This window comes from Vanellus vanellus, assembly GCF_965231255.1.
Source record: "Vanellus vanellus genome assembly, chromosome: 15".
NCBI lineage: Eukaryota > Metazoa > Chordata > Aves > Charadriiformes > Charadriidae > Vanellus > Vanellus vanellus.
Window position 1 is genome coordinate 13,552,579 of NC_138920.1, and position 19,544 is coordinate 13,572,122.

Genomic DNA, 19,544 nt, shown 5'->3' on the forward strand with positions numbered 1-19,544 from the left:
GTGCGACCCTCCCTGGTGCACGGGCCGCCCGGGCCTGCGGGCCTGCTCCGAGCCCCCGGCCTCGCCCCATCCACGTCCCCCCCCGCCCGGGCTGGGGAACGTGAGGAGAGCCGAAAGACGAGAGGTTTATAAATACTTTATCGATTACAAAAAGAAGCTTCCAAACCCGATATAATAGCACAGAAGCAACGGAGTTTGCCTCTTTTTATGAGGAAAATATAACCACAGGCCTAGAAGCTCCCTGCTGTAAGAGGTACAGGGCAGTCTTAAAAAAAATACTGCTTCCTCCTTTTCCCCAAATAACCCATCATTAAATACTAAAAATAACAATGTGAAATGAGTGTGCAAGGAATGAGGCTTGTTGATGATGCTGCACGTGCCCCAGTAGATGTTAACTCTGACCCACGAGCGGAGCAGCTGGGCTTTGCCACGGAGGGAGGGGGCTCCTCGGGCCGGGGCCACCTTAGGGCTGCCCGTGGCTGGAGAAGTTCCTCCTCGGGCAAGCTGGGGGAAGATCCATCCGGGGACTGCCTTATAGAGCACCATCTGTGCCTGTCTGTACCCTGTGGCACACGCTGCCCAACTCGCAGGCACAGCCTCGCCAAAACTTGCACTCTGCAGAGCAAGGTAGCACGAAAAATATTCAGAAGGTGGGTGAGGAGAGAAACATGTTTCTGTGACACTTGACATTTAAAACCCAGGATCCTGCATCGAGGACAACCTGATGTGCTGCATGGCAGCATGCCCATATTGGAATCCACTGGGATTTCCCCAACACGCAGGGAGCGGGAGGTGTGGGCACTGCACAGCACAGCCGGAGTGTAACAGCATTTCGCTGAGGCCGTTGCAGCTAAAGCACCTACTTTTGCAAAACAGCATGATAAGATCTCAGAAGGAGTAAAAAAAATAATAATAAGTTTGTAGTTGAAACAGGCCCAGCCCCAGCCCTCCTTGCACCGTGCTGCCGGTGCAGACAACCACTATCCGGCCAGTGCCGCTTGGAGCAGCTGCCTCGCAGGCACTCAGGCACGTGTAAAAGGCACAGCCCTGCATCATTTCTCCCTCCGTCCGGCAGCCCGGGAGGGCTGGCCTGAGCGTGGCTTCCTCCTGCCCCTGCTTCCAGCCCAGCTACACCAGAAGGCTCTGGGTCCTGGGCCAGGCTAGCAGAGGAAGGCGTGCGCAGGCAGATCACGAGTGGGACAGGGGAGAGCAGGGTGCATGTGCTAACACGGCGGGCATAGTGTGAGGTATTTGCTGTCTTCACCAAGCGTCCTGCATTATGGCTGCTGCTGATACTGGCTCTCTGTTGCGGTAAAGAAATCCTCCAAAACACTCTGCGTGTACTCGAAGGTGGGACGATCCTCTGGTTTGATCTTCCAGCATCTCATCATGATGTCATACAGCTCCTCGGGGCAGTTCTCTGTGCGGGGCATTCGGTACCCATGCTCCAGGGCCCTGATCACCTCCACGCTTGACATCCCTGGAGAAACAGGGCAGGTGAACGTTTCATAGTTTATCACTGATTTCTTTAAAAGGCAAAAAACACTCAAACCCCAAACTACTCACCCTGTAGGCAATGGCACTAGCAAGGTTTACCTTTTAAGACAAGTTAGAGGGGCTGGGAAGGGGGAGATCCTACTCCCAGTCAGGGAAACACGTGAACAACTGAGATGCTGAGTTAGTTGTCGCATGCAGTTTTGTAACCCAGTTGAGCAGATCAGATGGGAATTGTAATTGTTTTGTATAAATTTCCGCAAAATAAAGGCTACACTTCTACATCTGCTGAGTCTTTAATGAGCCATTCTTTCTAGTGTCACTGCTAAAAATAAATGTGATGGCAGAATTGTTCCTTCCCCAACCACCCTTTATGCCAGTCCACATCCTTCATGGTCAGTTTGCGGCAACATTTAGTCTTCTTGTACAGAATAATTTCCCATGGAAAAAAGGTACCAAAGAAACAATTAGTATAAAATACAGAATGGTTCCTAACGATGACAATTCACAGATTGTTTGAGCCTTCCCTAAAACACCTGGCCCAGCTGTCAGCCCTGAACTGATGTGCTGCTTCCAAACATGCTTAATCTGCAGGAGGCAGAAAACCACAGGGTAGTGCTGTGACACAAACCCGTGAGCCAGGAATCTGTGGTATGTGATACCTGCTTTCCCAGGGACATGCAGTACGGCCTGGGGCAAGTCAATTATCCTCTCCCATTAAAAACATGATCTTCTATTTTAGAAACAGAGAGACGAGATCTTTTAGAGGTCCAGACTGCTTTTGGTTTCCCATACAGTTGGAGGAGCTCTGGACCTCCTTGCAGGATCAGCCCCAAGGCAGTATATAGAGTAGCTGCCCTTCTCCCCAAAGCAATGGGGACTCCAAAGTCATCACTGCCTGGACTGATTTCATGGGCTCCCCAGAGGAGATGTCCCAGCTCTGCTTTGTGGAAAGAGAGAAGAGGGGGCTCATGTCACATCAGCATGGATTTCAGGTCAGTAAAAGCAGCTGATGTCCACTGTGGACTCCCAGGGAGAAAACCTTCATAATTGTCCATCCCAGGTGAGCTCTTGTCCAAACAGATGTAGCTAAATGAGTGGTGCAGACTGCTCAGAGACTGTCTTGTGCTCTGGGCTCCTTTCCATGGCTCACAGACAGAATTGCCATCTTGAGACCTTGTGCTACCATCTTTGAGCTCTGCTCCCAGTGTGAGATTCAGATTTCTCACCATTGCCTTTGTTTTCAGCAATCTAACTTCATGGAGAAACAGATGCCATGGATGGGACCCAGAAGGTGAAGCATGTCTTTTGGAGCTGGATCAGAGGAGGCGTATCCTTACCTGGGTATGGGATGCGCCCGTAGGTAATGATCTCAGTCAGGAGGATCCCGAAGGACCAGATGTCTGATTTTATAGTGAAAGATCCGTAGTTGATAGCTTCTGGTGCAGTCCATTTAATGGGAAACTTGGCACCTGGACAAAGAGATCCAATGGGAAACATGGGCTCTAACTCAAATGCTGAGTATGTGGTGGTGAAATATGGGAAACGAGAAACAAACAAACAGAAGAGGAAGATGTGAAGCGATGCAAATGAGAGGAGCTTCCCTCCTCTGCCCGTTTACAAAGCACGTCTCTCCCAGGGTCCTTGCCACCAAGATGACACATTGATAAGTGGCTCTAAGGGAATCCCACAACCCTTCACGACCTCAGAAAGTGACCGTACACCCCCCAGCAGCTCCCACACCTTCCCGGGCCGTGTACTCATCGTCTTCAATGACTCTGGCCAGTCCAAAGTCTGCAATCTTGCACACTAGTATTGCCGACACCAGAATATTGGCAGCTCTCAGGTCTCTGTGGATGTAGTTCCTCTTCTCAATAAAAGCCATCCCTTCTGCAATCTGTAAAAAAGAGGAAAGAGAAAAATGCAAAGAGGCTGTTTGAAATAACACAACCGCCCCAGCGTGACTGTTACCAGGAATGGAAAGAGGTTAACTGCTTCTGGCCATTGCTTGGAAAGGGGGTGAAAGGAGGCTGAGTCACAGGAGGAGATGTGACTGACTCTCCTGCGTGGGAACCACTCTCCGTGCAGGGAATCCCTTGCAGAAGAAGTCGGGGTTTGCGTGACCAGCCCAATATGACCCATTTAAGCCCACGCATGAGAAAAACAGCGAGAACATCTGAGGAGCTGGCATGCTCACGAGCAAGTGTCAGTTGATGCCCATAGGCCAAGGTACAACTGCTTCATCTCTAACCATGCAGATGTGGAGTAAATCATTCTCTGTTCAGAGAAGATGTGAGACCAGTCTCCAAATACCTCAACAACTGCTCGGGGGAAGCAGGGAATAAACTATCCTCTCTCTCTACTAAGGCAACAACAAATGGACTTTAATTGCTGCAGAGGGTCAGGCAGCATTGCGGAGCTTCCTCGGTGAGGACAAAGAAGCACTGTGGTGGGTCTCCCTAAGGAGGGTGGGGAGATGCCTGCAGTCTTCAAGACTAGTTTATGAAGAGTCCGTCCTGCTCCCTGTCCGGGGGCTGTGACAACCCTTGAAGATCCCCCCCCCCGACTCCGTCTTCTGAACTCTCTGCGCTCAGCAGCTGTGGCTGTGTGTGCAGCTATTAGTCCCAATCAACGCAGCGATGACCTGGTGTGAGCATGACCAAACCCTAGATTTGTGCCAAATTATCCCATGCCTGGATGCTACCAGCATCTGAGAAGGGAAGGGGCCAGAGCAGCCAGAGGGGACACTCTCCCCCATCCCTGTCACACCCGCACAAGGTGGGCCAGGGTAAAGGACAGTAGCTCACGGTGCTTCACGCAAAATACAGAAGTAAACAAGCACTGCAAGAGCGGAAGGATTATTTCCGTGACCACACGCGCAGTTTTGCTCACAGTGACTCAGCCCCAGCACAAACCTGGGCGCCAGGCTTGTGAGCTGCCTGCCTGCCTGCACGCCTGCTGCCTGCACATGAAAGCACTTCAGCCTTTGCTTCTCGGTGCTGCCGAAAGCAGCCACTCCGAGCCACGGAGCCAAGCCGGGCGGTTTGTAAGAGCCAGCTTGCTGGGAACAGATGGCGTGCACGAGCGCACAGCTGATCAGCAGACCCTGGCGCAGCCGGCTGGAGTAGCCAGTGACCTGGTCTAAGCTCCTGGGCTCTGGGCTCCTGTCCTGGCGTTCCTGTTGCACAGGTACCTCTACAAATTATTTCTTAGTGGTACCAAGCTTGGCTCAAAGGGTCCCTGGATTTGGCCAGCATCTGGGGACACCGCAGAAGCAGCAGGGACAAGACAGTGGTTGCACAAATGATTGCACACATGAAGCTAGACGTATAACAGCACGTTCAGCTGTACTCAAAATCCGCTCCTGAAAATATCCCCAAAATTATTTTCACTGAGTACTCCCGCCTCTCCAGCTGCCTTCCCACAACCCATGACAGCCCCTTGGCAGGTAGATGATTCTAATGAACCACAAACCTCCCGTAGGCATTCCTGTGGGGTAACATAACACGCTACGCTCCCTCCTAGAAACTGTGCCCATCTCAACCTCCCAGGCACTGTGAATAAAGCAAAACAGTCCTGCTGTGGATTTCCTATTAAGCCCACGGAGCTGAACGCTGACACAGCTCTAAGTGGGTCCTTGCCCAGGGGCACGGCTCGAGCGGGTGTAAGACGCTGCCCTGGAGCACCGCAGCTGGTGCCAGGGTGGCACAGGGTGGGCGTGCGGCCATGCGTGGCTTTGTGGGGCTTTTGCCAAATTTGCAGATGAGGCTCTATCGCACAGAGCGTGTTGTTTGCAGGTAACTATCACATCAGAAGCGATGGATAGAAATCGATAGCTTTGCCATGGCTGCTCCCCGGGGAGCTGTGGGCTCAGACAGGCCACGCCGACCACCATGGGCACGTCCCGGAGAAAGGACTGTGTGAACGTGAGCAGTGAAAACAAGCTCCAACCCTCACCCTCCACGACTTCCACAAAACACAACGGCACTGCGGGCTGTGAGGGCTGCAGAAACCACAGCAGCCTTAGAAGACATGGATTTCCTGGATCCTCCGTACGAGCAGCCTGGCCAAAAAAACCCCGGGCTCTGTGCGGCTCCGGCAAGGGACTCCGTGCTGCAGTTAACAGGCTCGCAGGGAGGAAGCCACCACTTCTCCTTTCACACACACCTGCTATGTTTCAGGCAGCTTGACCCGCGGGGCGAGCAGGCAGCAGGCTGCCCACTGGGTGCGAGGGCAGCACCGCAGGGAAACCTCACCAGGTCCTTTCCTGCATCCCCTCCACCCCCTGTTTTTGCCTGTTCAAACAAGGCACTGCCCAAGTCCCAGGTAAGGTCTTGGGCTCCTTCATCGCCCCGCTCATCCTTCTCAGGGGCAAGGGGGAGCGGGAGAGGGGAGCTGGGGAAGGTCTGCACCCTCCTCACCTGGGCAGAGAAGTCGATCAGCTTCGGGAGCGGCTGCATTTTCCCCTCATCACTCTTCAGGAAATCCAGCAAGCTCCCTGTGGACAGGGAAGGGTGCCGGGGCTGACAGCCTGCACCCACCCTTGGGGTGGTACGGGTCCTGTGGGCAGCACAGGGTCCCAGGGAGCCGAGCATGATGCGGGGACTCAGGAAACATGCCTGACCCCCCCACCCCACTCCCATGGATTGCGCGGAGGAGCAAGCCTCACTGCAGGCTCCCTCCTGCCTTGTGGAGCACTTTTCCTCATCTGCCCCCCATCCCTCCATCTCCCAGGGCTGCCACCTGCATCCTGCTGTCCAGCATCCTGCCCCAGAATGCTCGGACACACAGTGTCAGGAGCCAGCTCTGCTCCCAGTGCCCCGGCAGCCGGTGCAGAGCCCACGACCAACCCCAGGGATGCAGGAGGGCTGATCCTGCACCATCCCCGGGGCACCCGGGTACCGCTGCCTGGCCTGGCCTGTGGTGACCACACAGGGGCACGGGCAGCACCTTTCTCCATGAACTCAGTGATGATGTAGATGGGCTCCTCCTTGGTGACAACCGCGTGCAGCTTCACCAGCTTGTCGTGCTGCAGTGTCTTCATCAGGTTCGCCTCCTCCAGGAAGGCGTCCACGGACATGCTGCCTGGCTTCATCGTCTTCACCGCCACCTTGGTGTGCTTGTTATAGGTAGCTGCGGGGAGGCACAACAGACCATTCCCAGCCTGCCCAGTGCCCAGGCACTGGGAGCGCTGGATTTTGGAGCCAAAGCACCCACTCCTGCAGACTGAGCTGCTGCATGAGGGTTGGAGACCATGTGCAGCCCAGGGCTGTCACCATGCACCCAGCCCCGAGCAGTCCCTACATTAAGGTCAGGGCTACCTCCATTTCCCCATTCTCCTCCTCCAGATTGCTCCCTCCTTGTCTCTTTCAGTCTACCGTCCCTCCACCTCCTCTCCCATCCCTCACCCTTCCTCCTCCACCATCACCTTCATCTTCCTCCCAGCTGCCTCCCCCTCACTCTCACCCATCCACACTTCTCCAAACTGCCCAGCTCCCAGCTTCTTCTCCAGCCTCAGTGACTCCCGAGGGATCTCCCAGGCATCTTTCTCCCAGGGCTTCTGCGGTTTGGGCACGCAGCAGGGGTAGGTGAGCTTCTGGCACAGCCCGTCGCTCTGCCCTGCCGGGGAGAGCCGAGAGCCGTCAGCCGGCCTGTCTCACTGGCCGATTTGTGCTTTGAAGCGGAGCCCATGACAGCCTCTGTGGCTGCGGGGCACGTCCTGGCACCACGCATCCCATTGCAAACACTGGGGACATGTCAGACACTGGCCATCACAGCCCAGCCCTGCTGGCATCTGTCTGTCCCGCCAGGCATTACTGCACCAGGGGGAGTCCTGGGCACTGTGGGCATTTGGGGATACCAACACCCACAGCTGTGATGGCCAGCAAGCTGTGCACTGCGCCAGGGGAAGGTCTGGGAGTTACTGCATGTCACAGCCAGAGCCGCAGTGGGGGCAGGAGCCCCTCGGCCAATGCACAGCCCTGGCTGCCCGGTGGCTGCTCAGCTTGGGGCCAAAACCCTGTGCAGGGCGGGGGAGCCAGACACCCCGGGGCTCACCCTTGTAGTACTGGACCAGCTCCTGCAGTGTATCGAAGCTGCTGCGTGGGGAGATGTAGAAGCCGCCGTTATCCAGCATCCGGATCTTGTAATGCTTCACCGTGCCGCCCTGCAGGTCGTCCCCGTCCCGCACCGACAGCGAGTAGCAGCCTGTTCGGGGAGGGGTGAGCTGGGTGAGCTGCCAGCGCCCGTGCACAGGGCACATCCCTGCTGCGACTGGCCATCCCATGCTCATGGCATGTGTGGTGCCATTGCCCGGCAAAGCCACCACTGCAGCCCCCATCCTCACCGTGCTGCCACCGCACCCTCGGCCCCAGGCACGAGACCAGCTACGCCTGCACCCCAAACAGCGAAAGCAGCCGCAAAGGGGCATGTCCCCCCTGTCCCCACCACCAGGCTCAGACATGTGGTAGCACCGTGGGCTCTTTTGGGGACACTTGCAGGAGCATGCAAGTGTCCCTGCCCCGCAGCAAAGCAGAGCCCCCAGGCTGGGCAGGCATCTCCCACAGCGGGAACCCCTCCAGACCTTTCGTGGTCTCGCTGTCCCGTATCATGAAGGACCCGATCAGGTTCCCGGGGCCAAGGAGCTGCCGCTCTGCGTCCTTACGGCTGATGCCCTTGAAAAACCACCTGCAGCAGAAATAAAGGAACCAACGAATGCTGCTGGAGCTGAGGGAGCTAAGGCTGGTGTGGGTCAGGGTTGGGGGCAGGACATGCGGCAGGAGTGGGGACAGCCGCGGTGGGGGAGCATGGGACCACATAGCCTGGATGTGCCCTTGAGGGATGGACTCACTCCTCTGTCTCCAGTGAGTCAGCTCGGGCAACGTAGTTGCTGGGGATGAAGCCTTCACACCCCGTCGCCAATGACCGTGCCTGCCACCACTCCCCCGACCTGTGACAGAGATGGCATCGGGTCAGGCCACGGCACCCAACACCAGGCACCTCTGGCTCCTCCAGGGGCAAATTCCAGAAAAAAAAAAAACCAAACAGCAGGGCCAGGCAAGCCTTCAGGAGACCCTGTCGAAGGGGGACACCAGCAGCACTTACTCCTCCAGCACCTTGAGCCGTTCCCCTTTCTGGAAGCTCAGGTCCCCAGTGTGCATCGCCTCGTAGTCATAGAGCGCCAGCACCACGTTGTCCCCTGAGCCTGCGGCAAGGGAGCTTCCTGGTCACCCCTCCCCGTGCTGGGATGGGGCGCCTACCCACCCTGCCATATGCAGCCAGGACTCCGGCCAGGACCCCTGTAGCACCCAGCACCTCCATCTTCATCATGCCATGGCCCAGAGCTCCTGTCCTGCCAGGGCCAGCAGCGTTTAATCCAGGCTGGATAGAACCCGGCCATGCTCCCCCACATGCTCCCACCTTGTGCACCCACTTGCAGCCCCCCCTGTACCTACCATCTTCAGGTGGGGACACGGCCACGCTGGGGACATTATTGTTCTGGAAAGTGGGACAGAACCAGAGAGTGATGTTGCGGGTGGCAGAGACTTGTACCCCATGGGGGTCTCGGCCCCACCGTTGTGCCAGTCCCCAGTAGCAGGGACAGGAGGGCACCCGAGGAGCAGTGCTGGCACTGCCCAACACAACCTGCCCAGCACCAGCATCTCTGTCCCCTCCCAACACCTTCATTTTTCTCTCCTTTTTTCTGCAGTTCCTTGATTCCCACCCATCAGGTTCCCTCTGTGATTTGCTCCAGCATGGGCTGGGCTCCCATCCCATGGCCAAGCCCTCTGCCCCAGGTCATGGGCGCTGCCAGCACCCACAGCTGGCCCCGCTTTCGGGTGCAGGCAGCTCCAGCGAGGAGAGCGGCTGGCTCAGTCCTGTGCCTCCTGACTTGCCCGGCAGGTGCCACTCACCCTCCTGTTGGTGGCAGTGGGGTCCTTCACATAGTGGCCCTGCTGGAAGCTGGGGCCAGGGTCGGGGTCGGTTTTTATCATCTTCTCTTGGACGGCAGCTTCCTTCGACTTCACGCAACCCATCCTGCAGCCAAAGGAGGGGAAGTGAAGCCATTGCGACAGAGGCAAAAGCCCCACTCCAGCCCCGCTCCCAGCAGCTCCTGCCGGGCACAGCATGGCGCCGGCACATGACACGGTGCTGCGATGCCCACCCAGCTGCACTGCCATGGGCAGAGAGGGCTCCACTCCCATGTCAGAGTTGAGGTGGGTGGCAGCCATGGGGCACCGGGGCACCCAGCAAGGTGTAAAGGAAAAGGGATCTCCTGGTGCAGAGAAAGGTGAAGTCACAGGAGGCAAATTTTGGGCAGGTGATGGCAGCTGCCATTGGAGCAGCTTCACAGCCCTTCCCCAAAAGGCTTTTCCCAGCTGGGGGTACAGGCACTCAGCATTGTGGTGGGGAAGAGCGTCTTTGCAGTGCAGGACCCCTGTCATGGAGGGGTTTCCCCACGGCTCGGGGCCCCCTGCCCAGCACCACTGGTGCTCGTGGTCCCCTTGTCCCTCAGTGTGGTTGTGGCCCCCGTGTTGCTGTGGGTCACTGCTCTCCACTGCACTCCCTGGCTGCTCTTTCCCAGGGCGGAACTGCCTCAAACAGGCACCAGCCCAGGGCTAATGCAGACGCTCAACTTTCTCCAGCTTCCCAAGAAACATCAGCAGGAAAATGTGCTGCAAGAAGCAGCAAGTGTAGGGGAAACCCCCCGCAAAGGCACTTCCCTTGTCCGGGGGAGACCTCGGCACAGAGAAAGGAGAAGGTGTCGGCGGTGACAGCAAAGGAGGAAGCTCAGGGCTCAGCGGGGCCCCATGATATGCATGGCACCACTGGCCTTGGTCAGGGAGCAGCCAGGCACCAGCAGCACTGCCTCGCTCCCATGACCCTCGAGGGACATCGCTGTTCACCTCCCAGCCACCTCATGGTCACTCCTTATCCTTCCAAGAATGCCAAAGCCTCAGCTGGCCCTGTTGCCCAGGGCAGAGCAGGAGCAGCAGCAGCAGCCCCAAACAGTATGTCCTCCTCACCAGGAGTGCCCCAGGCTCAGGCTTGGGACCGGCCACTGGCAAAGCCATGGAGCCCCTGGCTGAAACCCAGCCACGGTCCATGCTGGCACCACAGCAGGTATTTGCTCTGCCTGTCCCACACCGGATTGCAGCATTCGGCCCTACAAATCTCAAACACCTCCAGGGGGTCCAAGCATCCCACAGCCACCCAGCCCCATGGCATCCCAGCGCACCACCACACACAGTGACCAGGTGGCCATGGCTTTCCCACAGCTCCTGTGATACAGCACTGAGACCTGCCAGCACAGGGAATGCTGGTGGGAGCAGCCGTTCCTGCTGTGTCCCAGCCCAGAGACCTATGTCCCATAGCCCGTGTGGCTGTCACCAGCCGTGTGGACCAGGCGGGATGGGGTGAGCCCATCACTGCGAGAGCACGGCTGCCTATGGCCCCGTGCCCTCGCTGCCCCGTGCCCTCACTGGCAGGGCAGGCGGTGGCAGGTCCCTGACAGCCCCTGCAAGGCCACTGGCAGGGATCACCTCCCCGGGAGTGCACCGTGCCCCCCCGGGACACCCCGGCATCACCTCCCCCCGGGGCACCCAGGAGCTGCTGCACCGAGCGGGGCCGGGACGCGGCCGGCACGGAGCGGGACCGAGGCAGCGGCGGCTGGCCCGGGGCAAGGACCGACCGACCGACCGACCGACCGACTGACTGACTGCTCTGCCCGGGACCAGCACCGGCACTCCCCCGTCCGGCCCCGCCGCCCTCGGCGCTCCGCGCACGGCTCCGCTCCACTCTCACCTTCCCCGCCGTCCCAGGACACGTCCCGGTCCCGATCCCGATTCCGGAGCCGCGGCTGCTGCTGCCGCTGTGCGCTGCCCGGCTGCGCCCCCGCCGCCCCTCCCGGTAAGACCACGCCCCCTCCCCGTAAGGCCCCGCCCCCTCAGTGCCGTCCCGGTGCCGCGGGACCCCCCGACGGGGCGGGCATGGCCAATACCTCCCTGTACGGGCCCCAGGCTGCCCAAACCGGGATGGGAGCAGGGACCCCCATTACACACCGAACAGGACCTCCCTGTCCCAGCGGGACCCCCATGGTTCGAAGGCAGCAGAATCAGTTTTCCAGGGCACCCATGCTGCCTGAAGGGACATCCAGGCCCGTCTGCCGTCGGGGTCGTCTTTACATCCTCCCGATGGGTGCCAGAGCCCTCCTCTCCACCCGTGGTCCCCAGGGTTGTTTTCTTGCCTGCACAGCGCCGCGGGTGGCAGTGGGGGGGCTCAGGGTGAGAGCAGCAGTGGCCACAGTGTGAGCCTGGTTCTCCATCTCCAGGGAGAAGAAAAGAGGAAACCCCAGTGCTCAGCACTGCTTGTGACAGGGTGCAGGGCATGAGGGAGTGCAGGGCATGGCACCTGCGCCACGCAGTCCAGCTTGGAGAAGCTGGGGGGGCCATGGGCTTTGCTGTGTCTCTTTTGGCCCTGGTGTTCCCGTGCCAAAGTTCCTCCCAGGTCCCCTCTCCAGTCCCCTGGTGCTCCAGCCTTTGCTCTGGCTCACCCAGAGCATCCCTGGATTTGGGATGGGGACAGCAGCAGCAAAGATTTGGGATGGGGACCTGCAGCTCTGCTTTGACACTGACCACCGTGGGGAGCCACGGCCGGGCCCAGCCCCTGCTCTGCCTCAGGAGCAGCAGAGGAAATAGCCAGGGCGGCGAGAGCCTTGACTGCATGAGGATTTGCATATGTAAATTTTTTAAGAGGAAAAATAAGTTGCCATTGTTAACCCAAACATCTGCCTGCCCATGCATGGGCCTTGGGGTGTAAGTGCTGTCCCACAGCCCCCGCTAAGGGATGGTGGCCGGGGGACATTGGTCAGGGTACATTGGCTATGGGACAGTGGCTGGGGGCCATCAGCTGGGGCCCATGGGCCATGGGCCATTGGCCATAGGACAGTGGCCAGGGGCCAGCTGGCCAGTGGGGACTGCGGCCCCGTCCCTCGGCAGCAGGAGGGCTGCAGGAACCCAGTCCCGGGACAGGAACTTCCTTTTGTGAAACACAGGAGGCCCCGCAGCTGGCCGGGTGTCGCGGGGACACCACTCACAGGAACGGGGGATGGCTGCCCATGGCATGGCCTGCATTTCAGCGTCCCCCAGCCCCCAGGTCAGCTCTGGCCACCAGCCCCTCCATCCCAGCGCACCCTCGCTGGCTTCCCACGTTGCTGTGAGTTCTCTGGGGTCCCACACTGCCAGGATTGTCACTCTGGGCCAGCCTGGCACAGCTGGGAGCTCCCTGACTGGGAGTGACCTGCATGTGGTACCACAGTGGACAGGGTACCCAGTGCCTGGGATGGCTGCAAGCAGCTCCCCTGCCCCCTCCCCCCCCCAGCTTGCCCCCCACCACAGCCGCCCCCACACCCTGGCATGGCCTTTCCCCAAGGAAGGACCTGCTCCACTCCCAGCGCCAGTGTATAATTGCAATCTGCAGAAATTACAGCACATGGTGTTGCCAGCCAGGAGCTCCCCCTCTGCCATGGCTGCCCTGTGGTGCTGTCAGCCCTGTCGAGAGCTGCCAGGGCAGTGCAGAGCCCCTGTCCCATCCCATGGTGACAAACAGGGGGACAGCATCCCCTGTCCCAGGGACTGGGGCAGAGCCGGGCACTTGGCAAGTCTGGTCTTGGAGGTGCAGCACCGCATCAGTGCGCTGGATGGGGACCACCAGGGTTCGGCACTTTCTCACAGGTAGTTGTCCTCTTCCTCCTCCTCCTCCTCTTCCTCATCCCGTGCCAGTGCCTCAATGTCGTGGGTGATGTCCGTGATCATGCGGTTGAAGGACTCGGACTCAGAGCGCAGGGACCAGCTGTCGTAGCTGCGCACAGCCGAGGCTGATGTGTTGCTCATGCTGCGCTTGATGCGGCCGAAACTGTCGGTGAGGATCCCACCCTCCCGGATGCCAATGCTCTCCAGGAAGGTCTCAAAGTACCCTATGTCTTGGTCGGGGATGAAGGGCCTCATTCCTGCCATGGGCACCATGAGCCAGCACTGTGAATCTCAGGGTCCCCCTACCCGGGTGGGCAGTGCTGGGGCATGATGCCAGCCAGCCCCACCGGCTGCTTGGGGGGGACTCATCCCATCCCATTCCCAGCAAGCAGCGAGGTCCCAACACCCCCCAGAGCACGTCCAGCACCCTGTCCCCAAGAGATGCACGGATATCACTAGGGTGACCCAGTGACACAGGGTGGCTGCAGTGGGAGCCCAGACACTCACCCAGGAGAAGGAATTTCCTGCGGTCCCCGTAGAGGCGCAGGAGCTCCCCGCAGTACTCCTGCACCGGTGTGCCCAGGCGGTACTCGCGGAGCAGGACGGCAAACTGCTGGATCTCCTGCGGTGACAGCTTGTTGCGCAGCTGCGGGGACACAGGGACAGGTCAGGACTGGGGACACCAGCTGTGCACAGGTCTGGCCCCCCACTCTGCACCCTGCTGGCTGCTCCCTGGTGCGGAGGGCTCAGAGCTGCCCAGGGCTCCTCGCAGGGTCCCTCGCCTGTCCCCATCCCCGCACCGTGACCATGTAGTCCTGCAGCTGCTCCAGCCCCGCGCCGCTCTGGTCGCTGCCGCTGCAGGCGGTGGCCAGGCTGTGGTGGGACCGGTGGAAGGAGGGCGAGGAGGCGCCACTGTAATATGCTTCGAAGGTCTCGTGGGAGCCGTTGCTGCAAGAGGACGGGGGTCAGTGGGTGCCGGCACCCCTCGTGTGCCCACCTACCCCCCTGTGCTGCACAGCACCCACCGTCCAGCAGGGCTGGGGCATCTCTGCAGCCAGAACAGGCACCCACCCTGGGGCTGGGGCACCCACCCCCGTGCGGGGGCACCTTGGGGGGAGCCAGACTCACAAGGAGCTGCAGCAGCTGAAGTCGGCGTCGTAGCCATACGTCCCGTCTGTGCGGCAGCTCTCACCTGGGGAGGGAAAACTGAGGTCTGAGAGTGGGACCAAGACTCTGCCATGGCTCCTAGCCCCCACAACCCTGTCCGTCAGCCCCGTGCCACTTGGCTCGGTGTCCCTGTGCCTGTCCCCAGCCACTCACTCCTGCTGGAGAGCCAGGGCCGCGTGGGTGTGGAGGTGTAGTGGAACCCGGCGCGGTCCACACACTCGATGCTCTGGTCCCCATAGATGATCTGGAAGACCTGGCAGATGAGCGCGCAGGACTCCTCGGCGGCATCCTGTGGTGGGAGGGAGGAAGGGAGGGACCATGGGTGGGCAGGTGACCATGTGCCAGCAAGTGGCCGTGTACTGAGGCCACTCACCCTGTTGGGCACAGCAAGGATGATGAGGTTGGAGTAGGCATCGGGGCATGGTTCCTGGGGGTCCAGGGGGTTGCTGCCAGCGTGCCGCCGCTCCCAGCTGCCAAAACCGGCACCACGCTCCCAGCTGCCACCACTGGTACCAGTACGCCGCCGCTCCCAGCTGCCACCGCAGGGCTGCCGCCGCTCCCAGCTGCCCGAGGGCCGCCCGCGCTGCCGCCGCTCCCAGCTGCCGCCCCGCCGCCGCTCCAGGCTGCCGCCCTGCCGGCCCTCCTGCCCGCCCCGTGCCGCCCGCCAGTCCAGGCTGCAGATGGTGTGCCGCCGCTCCATCGGGCCCCCCAGCCGCCCGCTCTCCGGCCAGGAGCCCCCCGGCCGCTTCTCAGCGGGGAACGCCTCCGGCATACTGGCCAGGGCCACCTCGGGGTGCGCTCCGGCAGGGACTGGGTCCACTCCCAGGCCTGCGGCAGCGAGGAGAGACTGGGTATCAGGGAGGGGGGCTGCGCTGCCCACCCTGCCTGGTCCCCAGGCCCTGGCTGCCCCAGCCCACTGGCTGGGTGGGATGCAGAGGGATGGGGGGAGGACGTGATGGGGAGTACCAGCGGGTTGGGGACAGTGGGGCTAGGGCAGGGGGATTAGGGGCAGAGAGGCAGGGAGATTGGGGAGAGCAGGGCAGGGGATTAGGGGACTGCTCCCTGTGCAGGCTGGAGCTCAGCCTGGTGCAGCCCCTTCTCTGGGGACCCTGCCTGTGGCTGGCAGCTGAGCCCGGCTTTGCTGATTAAAGTGCCAGAACCCTTGCACCCCCCCCAGGGCTCCATGTGCTGGGGGGACAGGGGTTGCTGTCTCCAGCCTCCTCTCCTCCTGCCATTAACAGCAACCGGGGCTGGGACTGCAGCTGGGACCTGCCTGCCGGGACAGTGGGGACCCAGAGGATGGGGAGCCCTACACAGCGGGGATGGTGGGGACCCTGAGGCAGTGACCCCCTGCAGCCCCGGGGAAGCAAACCTCCGCCGAGCCCTTTGCCGAGCCAGTGCGGGCTTTTGACCTCAGCCCATGCTGCTGCCTCTGCTGGACCCAGCACGTTCCCCAGAACCCTCTGGGCTCTGCCCCCCTGTGCCCTGGTGACACTGGGCACTTGGGGTTGGCTGTGCCACAGCCAGTGGCCCCAGCCGGACACCCGCACCGGTTTTGAGGATGAGGAGGTGAAGGGCATCATCGCGCAGGTAGGACGCCGCAGCGATCTCGTGGGTGGGGATGCGCAGGATCAACTCCTCGTTGTCGCGCCAGGTGAGCAGGAGGCAGCGTGCCGAGAGGCTGAGGATGCTGTCCTGCTCTGGCGTTGTCTGCAGCGGCAGCTCCTTCAGCTGCTGTGGGGGCAGAATAAGTGCCAGGGACATGAGGGCACCCAGCAGTGTAGGGGGGGGTGCACCAGGGGTGCCAGGACCCCTCTTACCCTGGCCGTGTCCAGCAGCTGCAGCACCTCATCCCGGCTGGAGGGGTTCAGGGAGGCTGTCACCCATGTCAGGTGGCCTAAAAACTGGGGAAAGGGGGGCAAAACCCAGGGCAGATTGGGGGGGCTGAGGCCAGGGGTCTGGGGCTATGCATCCTCCCCACCCCATGGCCCAGAGCCTCCTCCAGAGCACCCATGTCCACATGGGCAGAATGCATTTCCCTGGGGTGCAGGGAGACCCTGCAAATGGGGGGGTCCTCCATGCACCCACAGCCCACCTTCCCACTCCCCAGGCAGGGAGGAGGGGACCAGGACCCTCCTGGCCACCGTGGATGGTGGCCCTCTGTGTGGTGTGGTGGCTTCATCACCCCCGTCATGCACAGACAGTGACCCTGAGCATCCTTGGGGACTCCCCACCCCCTTACCTTCACCTCCTTCTCCACATAGTCATGCAGTAAGATCTGGGGGTCAATCAGGTAATCGGGGGGATAGAGGGGCACGGAGTGTAGTGGCCGCCGGTAGACGCTGCTGCGGAGTGCTGGCCTCCGAGCTGCTTTGGGGAAAACCAGCCGCTTGATGGGTGACACGAAGCCCTGGGAGGGAGAGTGGGCATAGGGACACCTCAGCACCGGGCACCCAACCCCGTCACCCATGCAGGGGGTCCACAGGCACCCAGTGCCCGAGGAGGGGCTGGTCACCTCTCCTCGCTGACCCCAAATTTGCACCATTTGGGCAGTTCAGGGGGGTGCAGCGGGTGGGGATCCCACCTCTCCCTGCTGCGCCACAGGAGTGGGTGCAGGGCCCCTCGTCCCAGTATCCCCGTGTGTCTCACCCGCTCCCACCCTCCCACCAGCCCCCCCGGGACACCAGCCCCAGGCCCACACACCTTCTTGCCCTTCTTGGCCTCGCAGTCCATGGTGGGACTGCGGCGCTGCCTCCAGGCACGGCCGCCCTCACCGCCCCGCTCGGCGCCGCTGCCTTTTCCTGTGTCGGAAACTCCACCAGGACGGCTGGGATGTGAGTTCCTGCCCCTCCTGGGGGGTGCGGGGACTGGGCTGTCCTGGGCTGGGACTGGGACTGGGACAGGACTGAGACTGGGACTGGATTGAGACTGGGACTGGGACTGGATTGAGACTGGGACTGGGACTTGGACTGGGACTGGGAGTGTGATTGGGACTGGGCTGGGAGTGTGATTGGGGTTGGGGCTGGCACTATGAGTGGGGCTGGGCTGGCACTTGGGGCTGGGCTGAAGTAGGCTGGGATGGGCCTGGAGTGGGGGCTCGGACTGGGACTGGTGCTGGGGCCGGGCTGGAACTAGTGCTGGGACTGTACTGGGATTTGGGCAGAGGCAGGGGCTGAAGTAGGCTGGGGTGGGAACAGAGCAGGGGCTGGGGCTGGGACTGGGGGCGCCTGCAGAACCTGGCTGCAGAGCAGCCCCTGCCCCTCGCCGCCACAGGACTCCCCCTCTTCCCGCTGCCCCACAGCCCCACATCAGCCCCATCCTCGTGGGGCAGCGCTGGGGGGGTCCCGGCCCTCACTGCCCTGTCCTGCCCAGCCCACGCGGGACCCTGGCACAGGGAACGGCACAGGCTGGAGCCTGTGCAGCTGCACCAAACAGCCCATCCCCACAGCCGCCCATGGGGCCTGAGCCCCCCCATGGGTCTGGGGGTCTGCCGGGGATCAGGGCCTCTGGCAGGGAGGAGGTTGTCCCCGCAGCGCTGGCGACAGGGACAGGGCTGTGTCCAGCGGCTTCCTCCCCGGCACACTGCATCCTGCCCGTGCACCCCTTCCCTGCCGGCCACCAACACCAGCCAGGGCCACCTACGCCAGACGGGCAGCACTGCTGCAGTCCCCCTGCTCCATCCCCCAGTGTCCCCGAGCACTCCGGGATGGAGGGACAACACTGTGCCCTGGTGCAGAGCCCAGGGCACGAGCTGGAGGTGCTGGCAAGGACAGGTTCCCGCAGGCAGGGCTTATTGAAATGAATTTAATATCTCATGTTGCAGCAAAATTAAAAATATACAAAAAGTTTGTGGTATACAAAAAAGTCTTGGTACGGACCACGGCCTACCGCTCGCCCCCTGCCCGCGCCGAGGGTCCCAGAGAAGAAGGTGGCACACAGAGTATTTACAGTACGTGACAGCGGCCGCCAGGTCCTGGCGCCAGGGGGGTGGAGACGTGGCCAAGACCCCCCAGCAGCCCCCGCTGGGAACAAATGGCCCTGGCCCAAACCTCTCCCTGCTCCCTGAAGCCAGGATGGCCCCACTGCCACCCCCCAGGACCCCCATCCCTAGTGGGAGCTTGAGCACCCCTGCAGCTCCCCCATCCCACAGCACCTGGCTTGGCCCCAGGTCATGTCCCCTCGCCGCGGTCTCAGTGCTGCCACCAGCACAGGGACACTGGGTTTGGCTTCCCCTGCAGCCTACTGGGTGGCAAGAGGGTGGCCAAGCTCTGGGACCAGGATGGGGTCCCATGGCTGCCCCGTGCCCCCCACACAGCTCAGTGCTGCCTGCTGCTGAGACCCCTGCCTGGAGCAGCCCAGGACTGAGGGTACCGTGGCTTGAGTGCATAGAAAAGTGTCCCTCTGTCCTGCCAGCGTGGCCCCAAGGTCCCCCATGCAAACCCTGAGGGTGAAGGGCATGGAGAAGGGGGGTGCAGGTAGCCCCAGCCAGTGGCTCCTCTCTGGCCTTGGGGGGACAGGGAGAGGGGATGGGGATGGGGGGAGCCAGGGGAGCCACCCCACACCTCTCCCGGGTCCCCCAAGTGGCCCATCCTTGATGGCTCCCAGCTTCGTGAGTGGGACCTGGCAAGGAGCCGCTGCTGCCTGGGCACCCACAAGAGGGCTGCACGGTGAGCCCCAGCCCCAGCCTGGCTCCCCCGGCTGCTGCCCCCGACCTTCCCTGAGGAAAAGAGACCCTCCCCCCAGAGCCACCCCGCGCCTGTCCTGCCCCTGGCGCGGTCAGCACCCACTGCTGGGGTCTGCCCTTTACTGGCGGTGAAGGAGGGGTGCGGGTTGCGGTGGGCCTGGCCTGCTGCCCACCCCCAGCCATCCTCTGCGCCCTCCTCCAAAAGTTTTTCCGAGGCTTCCAGTTAGCACCAGTTAGCACCAGTGACCCCAGTGACGTCCAGCCCCATCCTGCTGTCACCCCGGCCTTCCAGCTACAGAGAAATGAGAAACAAAAGCAACATGATGCCACCAACACCACGCACCTCATGCCATGGGGACGGGCACCCACACCGCCCCTCGGGGACCCCGTGTCCCGGCCTGGCGGGCGGCAGCCAGAACCATTCCCAGGCAGCTCCCCCCCACCAGCCC

General features: G+C 61.4%; 2 protein-coding genes across 2 annotated transcripts; both read right to left on the reverse strand.

Moving 5' to 3' along the window:
* Positions 1-120: 120 nt before the first annotated feature.
* Positions 121-10,601, reverse strand: HCK (HCK proto-oncogene, Src family tyrosine kinase; the record flags this gene model as incomplete). The annotated part of the gene is made up of 14 exons (XM_082490890.1): positions 121-1,480; positions 2,835-2,966; positions 3,238-3,391; positions 5,916-5,992; positions 6,445-6,627; positions 6,961-7,113; positions 7,552-7,701; positions 8,078-8,181; positions 8,345-8,443; positions 8,599-8,698; positions 8,949-8,991; positions 9,408-9,531; positions 9,955-10,085; positions 10,521-10,601. 14 exons carry the CDS (start codon positions 10,599-10,601, stop codon positions 1,278-1,280), a joined length of 1,734 nt encoding a protein of 577 aa, XP_082347016.1. The 3' UTR covers positions 121-1,277.
* Positions 10,602-12,958: 2,357 nt separating this feature from the next.
* On the reverse strand, positions 12,959-17,207 carry CCM2L (CCM2 like scaffold protein). Its single transcript, XM_082491224.1, has 10 exons — positions 17,115-17,207; positions 16,654-16,821; positions 16,232-16,315; positions 15,962-16,145; positions 14,785-15,239; positions 14,565-14,700; positions 14,373-14,436; positions 14,045-14,192; positions 13,752-13,890; positions 12,959-13,501 (listed from the first exon to the last, which is right to left on the reverse strand). Exons 1-10 carry the CDS (start codon positions 17,142-17,144, stop codon positions 13,221-13,223), a joined length of 1,689 nt encoding a protein of 562 aa, XP_082347350.1. The 5' UTR covers positions 17,145-17,207; the 3' UTR covers positions 12,959-13,220.
* Between the last annotated feature and the right edge of the window lie 2,337 nt (positions 17,208-19,544).

Excerpts from the sequence above, each read along its gene's own strand:
- CCM2L (XM_082491224.1), bottom strand. The coding sequence starts at position 17,144 with ATGGACTGCGAGGCCAAGAAGGGCAAGAAG. Across the intron at positions 16,822-17,114 it reads AGGCCAAGAAGGGCAAGAAG|GGCTTCGTGTCACCCATCAA; the intron begins GTGTGTGGGCCT and ends TCTCCCTCCCAG. Across the intron at positions 14,193-14,372 it reads TTCAGCTGCTGCAGCTCCTT|CAACGGCTCCCACGAGACCT; the intron begins GTGAGTCTGGCT and ends GTCCTCTTGCAG.